An 8,933-nucleotide genomic window follows, 5' to 3' on the forward strand; every position below is an offset into this window, starting at 1 on the left:
CCTCTGAGCCACAGCCGCCACCCAGTATAAGTTAAGTATTACGTTTGAGATGCTGTTGAGGTCTGTTAAATATGTTGCTTTTGTTGAGCTGTGAGTTGAGGTTGAACTAGACTTTTGAAGGCACTGAAAGGGACTAGACTGTGGAACCTGAAGGAAAAGAAAAGATACAAATTTCAGTGTTGGGCTTTAATAAAAAACAAGCTTTAAGACTCTTATTGAGCTGTTCAGGTTAGAGGCATCATCTGGAGTACCTGAGTACCTGAATAATCTATTCTTAGGGAAATAAAAATTGCTACAGGGAATTTAAATGTGTTTTGAAATTTTAAAATTCTGCCGATCTTTCACATTGAAAATCAAACAGTATTTGAATCATATATCTGCCATAAACTGGTTCATAAAACTGGTTAAGACTGGTTGTTATTAATTTGTTTCTAATCTAAGGTTTTCTCAGTTATTCTCAGTCTCTTGATTTCTTGTGGTGTACGCAGACGGTTTCCAATCCTACGGGTCCTGTCCATTTTTCTATGTAGTTTAAATGTTGCCCCTAGATAAAAAAAAATCCGTAATTTGTAGATATTCATGTGTATAGAACCTTAGGCCCACACTCATTAAATGGCGAACATACACTATTTTTAAGAATCTGCAGAATTCACCTGGGTCACATTGCAGGTCAGAAAGAATCTGGTATTTCCAGGATTGCATCCAAAAAAATTAAAATCTGTGATTGTTTATTTATACATAGCACCTACTGCATCGTTTTTTTACAGATTGTGAGTTGGCTGTTGTGGTTTTTATGTAGGTTTATCACAGCCCACCATTGACTACCAATGTACAACGGGGTAGTGCCATGAAATGAAAACAGTTCCTTTTGCATAGGAAAGTGAAAAATAATTAATGTATCTGTTCCTGGTGATTAGGATCTGACCCCAGACTGATGACCACAGGTTCATACAGATTTTTGGCCTTTTGATTGTATGTTTTGATCATGATTAATGCTTGCCATATTTCAAGACTAAGGAATCAAAAGAGAATAATCTATCATTGACGAACATGGAACACAAACACAGACAACACACTGTTAAACTATAATGGCATTTGATGATACAGTGAGACTCACTTTAAACGGTAAAACTCTAAATATTTGTCCAAATTGTAAGGTAGGTAATGTAGCTATGAAATAATTTAAGAAAAACTCTAATCCCACCGTTAAATCATCACATGTAAGCTCCTGTGGATGGCTGCTACCAGGTCTGTTAACCAGGAGGGAAGGAAAAATACAGATCTAAGAGGAGAGGGAGGATTCAGGGAGGGAGTAAGCTTACTGAACTATAGAAGAGAGAGGGAACTTCCATATTCAGCAGAGTTCCAATACACAAACAGAATACATTACTTTATTCAACATTGCTGTTCACTGCACACAACTTCTCTACTGTTACTCTACTGTAGCATCATTAACAGGTATGTTGTTTCTGCATGATATGATGAAATTTTAATACAATATTTATGGAATGATTCATTCCTTTTAGAGTCTTTTGCAACATTGAAATAACCAAGTTATCTCTTCCTTTAGGGGTCAGCTGTGATCGAACTCACTGCAGTCAAGAAACAAGAGTCCATGTTTAGAAAGGACAGCACTGTTACTCTGTCTACACATACTACAAACAAGCAACTGGGTAGTGATTATTTCTTCGTGGTATCGTCAATATCCAGGAAACACCAGAGTCCCTCATCTCTCACTTGGGAACACAAAATGCACAACCTCTAGACTGTCAGCTACAGTTGAGTGAGGATAAAACCAAATGGATCTGCAGATCTTCCTCTGCTGCATTGACAGACCTCTGCTCTGTACTATGTGCTGTGAGGTCCCACATGACAGAAACCCACAGTCTCTGTACAAAACACAAGCTGACACACTGACAAGCTGCTGGAAAGCCTTTTTTCCACACTGTTGGACAACTTTTAGCTCCACTAGAGGCGACATCATCAAGTAGGCGGTGCACTACTTCTGCACTGTGTTCAACCATTCTGTCAATAATAACTGCTGCTGTGAAGAAGAACAATTCTCACAACCTGATGTTGAACATCAGCTAGTTTCTCCTGTTGATTTTAAACCTTGTTGTAGAGATGGAACATTGGCTGTGGGATTATTCTTGCTTGCCTCTTTTCTTTGGGTAAGATTAGAAAAGCAGCAACATATTCCTCTCAAAACGGTTTAAACAATATTACTGAGCTTCACAAGTTAGTGATTTTAATGTTTTGAACAAGAAATATTTCTGCTGGCATTTGTTGCCTTGGCAGAAAGAACTTAAAGGTTCAATCTGATACTTTATTGTTATAACTCTTTAAACCTACTGATTGTTCTCTTTAATCAATCATCTTTTATTGATTCATCTCTTTCCTTCTGCATGTTCTCTTCTTTCCCAGAGTGTAAAGGACAAGACAGAGTGACCCAGCCACAGAAGAGTCATTGCTACTGAAGAGAGACAGTTACACTTAGATGTACATTTGAGACAGTGACCAAGTTCCGGAACTCTGTTCTGGTACAAACAGAGATGGAAATGATTCCCAAAGTACATGTTAAAATGTTCTCAGATTTCATCAGAAAATGCAGCTGAGTTTAAGAAAGACCGATTTTAACTGCAACAATCAAGAACAAGACAGTTCCTCTGAAGATCCAGAAGCTCAGCTGTCTGACCTGCTGTGTACTACGTGCTCTGCGTCCACTCAGTGACAGGAAACACCAAAACTCTGTACAAAAACCGTTGGAGCAAAGACAGCGAATACTCCACAACCATCCCTAGAGGGAGTCACACACTGTTAATACCTCAATGGATATGTGATGATTCAGTTTCCACACTGCCATACAAACCTGATGAACTTGGAATCACACCCCATAGGCTGGAAATATTTAGTTCAACCCGTTTGATCTGGGAGATTTTATCTCACATTTAAAAATTAAAACAACATCGAACTGCACATGGGTATAAAAATGTCAAATAAAATAGTCTTTTCAAGGCTTTCATAATGATTTAGACAGAACGTCAGCTAAACTAATTTTCAATTAAAATAAAAATAAATACATTTTCAGTTTGACCTCCAAATAAATTTTGTTCACAGAGCGGGTCGTCCCTCAATCGGAAGGTTGTTGGTTCGATCCCCGACTCCTTTGCCACGTGTTGAAGCAAGATACTGAACCCCAATTTGCTCCCAATGCACAGCATCAGTGTGTGAATGTGTATGAATGAGTTAGTTTCTGTTCGATGGACTTTGCCATCGCTGTGTGAATGTGTGTGAAAGGGTGAATGTGGCACGTAGTGTAAAAGCGAGTGGTTGGAAGACTAGAAAGGCGCTATACAAGTACAGGTCCATTTTACCTTTTTTTTTTTTTTACCACCACCCCCTGATCCACCAGGTAAGCTCTGCTCTTAACTATATCTAGTCAGCAGACCAAAGCTAGGCATCACAGTCAACTGCTTCACCTAATGATGTGGGCAGCTACCCTGCGCTCCGTTACAAGCTCAGCTCCCAGGCCCAGCTCCAGGAGCGTTGCTCCTAGTGTTCCCCTCACCTGGGAGACCATACCAAGAGCTGTTGTCGCTGTCTAAGGAAATCTGGTCATGACTGCTCTTCACAGTAAAGATAAAGGAGTAGCTATCACCTTCTTCACTGTCCCTTTGAGCTCAGGGTCACAAAAAACCCATATAATCATAAAATTCAAGTAAAACAAGTAGACCTTTAAAGCACTGACTGCTCTGATTAATGAGTCACTGTGTGGGCATGTGTGTTTAGGTGTGTTTACCTGAGGGGGCTGGTGGGTCGCAGGTGGGCGGAGGCAGGCAAGGGGTCATCCAAGCAAGGCTGGTCCTGGCTGCTGTTCACTGTACAAACTGAAGAGCCGCTGTCACTTCCTACACTGTTGTCCCTCTGAGCTCTGGCCTTGCTGCTCCCCTGCAAAAACACAAATGCCGAGGTTGTATACAGTACGTGGCTTTTGCATGCGGACACTACAACATTAAAGACCCATAAATCTATATCACATATATCACATAAATCTCAATTTATATGTTCAAAATGTAAGGATTTATATAGTTTTTTCTTTTTATCAAAAGAAAGCATTTCTACCTTCCAGATTCCCTCCAGGGACTCAGTGAGAGAGCGCTTGGCTCGGCTCTTGAATTGCTCAAGCCGCTGCCGACTACTACTCTGCTGCTGCGCCTCCACTGGGGCTGAAGCTGCCTCCTCACACGCCTACACACACATGAAGAGAGAAAGGGAGACAGAAAGGGAGACAGTGAGTGAGAGAAGGCGGCACTTACAAGTACAGTATGACACTTATTGTCTTTGTGAGATAAAGGGATAAAATGCTTTATTCAAGTGCTTTCCTTGGTGAACTAATTCCCTGTTGACACTATAGACGAAATGTAGGATATAATTGGAATAGAGAGGAAATTAGTAATAGAAAGCTGCTAGAGAGAGAGCTGGTACAGTAGTGTACACAGTTACCTGTTTGCTGTCTCCAGACAGTGTGTGCTGATGACTCCGCTGTCTCTCCTCATACAGATTCCTCAAAGAGGCCATCACTAACTCATTCTCTTCCTGATCGCTCTTAGGACGAGCCCTCTGAAACACACAGAAACCACATACATCCTTGACAAATGAGTGCTATATATTTGTGCAGCAGGTTGCTACAGTTTCAGACTAAAGTACCAATTTCTAAAGTCAGGAGCCTAAAACAAGGTTATGTGTGATGTGAATGTGCAGCGAAGTTGCAGATTGCAACCATTTGAATACAGCTCGCTTCCAAGCGTGTAGGAGAAACTACAGTGGCTGCAAAACTTGAATAACAACCAAAAGGCCCTATCTAGAGCCAGTGTTTGGTTTGTCCATTCTGGGATATTATAGAAACATGTTGCTTCAACATGGCGGCCTCCATGGAAGAGGACCAACTCCCTATGTAGATAAAAAAACGGCTCATTCTACGTTAACAAAACACAACAATTCTTATTTTCAGGTGATTATGTAGCTGCACATTGAATTTGTTGCTTTTTGGGAATAAAACCAATGTTTCCCGAATGAATGTTAGAAAGGCAGTAATCTGCTGATGAGGCCCATTCAGCACTGTCAGGTGCTGCATTGCAGTTCAAGTACTTCACCAGCAGATGTCAGCTTAGTCACAGATAAATATTTGAGGGCGGTCGCCTCTTAAGACTTTACAACAATCTGTAGTAACAATGATGGACACATAAATTTACATGACATTACGCTTATCAAAGAAATCCGCTTGTGTGTTTCTGGGAAAAGAGACTGAAGCATTGAGAGAGCCAAAGAGAACAAAAGAGATCACCAGGGAAACCGAGAGATAAGGTTGCAGAAATATTTAAGTAATGTGTAAAGACAAATCTGTCAGCGTCCCTTTAAATCCCACATGAAAAACTGCAGTGATTCAGTCATAAGGCATACAACTGCAGACTGAATGGATTGTTTCTAGTTGCAGTCACCTCAAAGGGAACTGTAGGAATTCGCACCTTGCATTACAGGAGACAGACAGAACAGACCACATACCATAGTGTTTTCAAAGACTGAAGCTTGCTCCTGGTTGTCCAGAGTGGCCAAGTGTCTCTGAAGCTCCAGCTTAGTTTTAGATGGATGTAGACCTGAAAAAGACGTAAATACACAATAAGAGTTCTCTTTAGGTGTGTTTCACATATAGTATGTGTGTGTTTATAGGTTATGTAGGGACTGATGGGTGCTGCCCCCTTAGTTTCTTTGTTAAGTAGCATAATATTCAATATTAAAGCACAGCTGTCACACATTTGCACACTTTTAGTACTAAGTACATTCAGAGCACTCAGACAAATTCATCAAAAATTTACACAGGTATTCCTTTTCTAAATTCTCTGAGGGCACTGGAGAGGTGCTTGGTAACTTGAAACATGAAAACCAGCAAATCTGAACTTGCACAAAAGTGACAATGTCCAATCCAATAGCTGCCAAGATTATTGTTTAAATTACTGATGCTGACACACAAGTCAGATGACATTGTAACAGCTTTGTTGTGTGCAAGGTTTGATATGTCTGTTGGGTGTTCAGCTGACAGATCAAGTGTCTGTTCTTCACACAGAGGCTCTGACTATATCAGTCCTTCTCTTTCTTTTATCCATTGAAGTGTCAACTTGCAGAAGACATTTTATACAAATATCAAATATTTATAAAATCCAGTGCTAGGAACAGCCTTTGTCACTATATTAAGATGACAAAGAGTTATCAACCTATCAACATTAATCCAATTAACTATTTCCCGACATGTAGTGTAAAGGAGTGCATTGACAGTTTTTTTTTTTTACCTTCTATCCTCTCACACAGTCTGTGGAGCTGCTGCATGGGGCAGCTGTCACACTGCTGACTCTGGGTCTTTGCATTCTGCTGCAGGGCAGCCACAGAGAATGCCTGCTTCAAAGTCAGCATGATCTCATCCACCTACAGAAGCAAAATACAGTCCTTATGCTTACGCACATCCATCCTTCATCAGATAGTCTTTCAATTATTTGTCAGTGCATTTATCAGTTTGATTCTACCAGTGTTCACATTAGCTTCTTTTTAAAACTATGTTTTACTATAGAGAATTATTTGAACAAAACCACCCCGTTTTCTTTTGACTAATAATTGTTTAATATTTAGGATCCTATATCAAGGTCAGTTTCAATTCATGTGGGAAATCTGGGTCTTTGCAGATATTATATCGTATGCAGTATACACTTTATTATATTATTACTTACATTAGAAATAAGAACTAGGGATGTCCTGATCAACGTGTTTTAGCCAATCCGATTTAATATTCCTGATCCGATACTTTTTAGATAATACCGTTGCATAACATATGCTTGACAATTGTCTGTATTCTCTGTATTGCAGTAAGAAACAAAATGCCTGCATCAAAGCTGTTCCTCAATGTTTTTTTTATTTATTTAGCCTACACAATAAAGTATAAAATTACCGCAGGAAGTTTATTTCTCCAGTGTTTGCCGCTTCAGTGCATCTTCTACCTAAATTACCTGAATGAACTGTCTGAGTGTTTATTTCTGTCGTCTCTACAGCTTTTGCGCTGATTACATTAACTAATTACTCTTACTGATGTTTATCAAGCCCAGTGACTCATTATTTGAAGAATTACAGGAAGCATCTATCTAGCATAAGCCAATCACACTGCAGCATTAGCTGACCATTACACAGGAGTAGAGTACATCCACCTAATGACCATGGCGTTTTTCTTTTTTTTATCAAGCTGACAGTCCATTTGGCACAACATGACTCAGTGGAGCACAGATGGCCTGAGTCATAGGTCTAAAGAATTAGAGCCGAATTTAATCTTGATTGATAGAAAAACAACATTGGTGGAAAATATCAGCTTCGCGCACTGTGACGCTCAAATTTAAATCCAAGGCAAACTTGCAAGGTGTTAAACTGAGTGGACCAATCAAATATGAACACTGAGTGGGGAAGCACGGATATAGGAATATGATGGTTATGTGAATTTAGTTACAGGAAATACACATGGATGCTCAACTGTACACTGTATTCACATTACTATCATACAAAAGACGTTTCTAGGTGTGTAGCTTTTTTTAAATGAATGAATAAATAAATAAACTGTACCAACAGAAATGTGCCCATTTGAAAATGTTTGCTTTGTTTACTGTTTTGTTTTAAATAAAAGAAGCTCTGGATAAAGGCAGAAAATATACAAATGAGGGCAAAACACATTATTATTACATTTTTTACACAACATGCCCCATCCCCTTCCTGCCATGTTCTGTTTTCCCTTCATTATCCATCGCTCACCAGTGATTCGTCAGTGCACTGGAAGACATAGCAAACAAAGTGGCAGCTCCCTCCTTCCACTGTCTCCCTGCAAATGAAGCCAAAGTGATCCACGTGACGAATACCCTGGAAAGAAAAGATGAGGAGGTTTAAGGATTCAGAATAAGTTTAAACATCACACACAGGCCTAAACGGACAATTACGTGGAAGAAAATACTTCATACCTGTGAGCAGAAGGAGATTTCTCTGAAACTCTTCTCTATGGCAACTTTCTTAGTGTCAGGACTAACCAAGAAGATCTGAGACCTGCCAACCTAAAACAAAGAAAAACACAAAGACAAAACAGTTTGACTCAGTGTTTAGTGTGTGCTTCTGTGTGTGGTGAGGTTTGTGGTGTCGTTGTGAGAGCAGTAATGAGCCTTACACACCGCTCACACTGAAACTTCAGTCATTTTTTTGACATTTGTCTCACATATAGATATGTTTAATGTCAAGAAAACTATCAATTAAACTGCTGTGAACCTCAACTAAACGGTTCGATAAATATAATCTTTTTAGTTATATTTTAAAATAATCGGATGTGTCAAATGAGGCAGTTTCATTTCCTCTATATTCAAAAAATACCAATGTATTTTAAGACAGTTCCGCTTTAGGGGATAATCCCATTCATGTCATCATTGGGACATGAGTCACTATCACTCCTAAATCTCAAAAAGGGACTCAGTGGTGATCTCATCTATCCCAAAACTTCAAGCTCTGAGAGCACAGCTTTTCTTTCTGTGAACAAGCTTCCCTTTAATTTACTTCTGCATCAAATATGAATCACATAGTCAGACTCTTTCTAGAGGAAAAGAGGGGATTTAATCTGTGTCCTCAAAACTGAGGAGGCGATGTCACCAGGATGAGGTCAACTATCCATGGCAGCAGTAGGGTGTATCATCAGTGTCAATAATGTGTCTGTATTTGCTGAGGGGGACAGTAACAGGCCCTTCTGGTTCCTGTGCCAGAGGTCACCATTTCCTGTCTGGGGGACAAACAGGAAAACTGTTGGCAGAAGGTCACAGAGGTCATCATCAGAGGTTCTTCTCTTCTAAAAGTATTTTATTTTTCTGTGT

At 39.7% G+C, this 8,933-nt stretch overlaps 2 protein-coding genes across 2 annotated transcripts in view; one reads left to right on the forward strand and one right to left on the reverse strand.

Annotated features, from left to right (window-relative positions):
• tbc1d1 (TBC1 (tre-2/USP6, BUB2, cdc16) domain family, member 1) overlaps positions 1-8,933 on the forward strand; it is a gene marked incomplete in the record, with an annotated part of 45,670 nt that overhangs the window by 15,109 nt on the left and 21,628 nt on the right.
• On the reverse strand, positions 3,789-8,200 carry LOC118326743 (TBC1 domain family member 1-like). Its single transcript, XM_035659798.1, has 7 exons — positions 8,043-8,200; positions 7,840-7,944; positions 6,345-6,477; positions 5,563-5,654; positions 4,504-4,620; positions 4,123-4,248; positions 3,789-3,948 (listed from the first exon to the last, which is right to left on the reverse strand). Exons 3-7 carry the CDS (start codon positions 6,463-6,465, stop codon positions 3,796-3,798), a joined length of 609 nt encoding a protein of 202 aa, XP_035515691.1. The 5' UTR covers positions 6,466-6,477; positions 7,840-7,944; positions 8,043-8,200; the 3' UTR covers positions 3,789-3,795.

This window comes from Morone saxatilis, unplaced genomic scaffold (genome assembly GCF_004916995.1).
Source record: "Morone saxatilis isolate NCDOM2014 unplaced genomic scaffold, NCSU_SB_2.0 Contig17, whole genome shotgun sequence".
Classification (NCBI taxonomy): Eukaryota; Metazoa; Chordata; class Actinopteri; family Moronidae; genus Morone; species Morone saxatilis.

Bases quoted from the DNA above. Each gene is read 5' to 3' on its own strand.
- LOC118326743 (XM_035659798.1), bottom strand. From the start codon at position 6,465: ATGCTGACTTTGAAGCAGGCATTCTCTGTGGCTGCCCTGCAGCAGAAT. The intron at 4,621-5,562 runs GTATGTGGTCTG...TGTGTGTTTCAG, and splicing joins CAGTCTTTGAAAACACTATG to AGGGCTCGTCCTAAGAGCGA. The intron at 4,249-4,503 runs GTAACTGTGTAC...ATGTGTGTGTAG, and splicing joins TGTCTGGAGACAGCAAACAG to GCGTGTGAGGAGGCAGCTTC.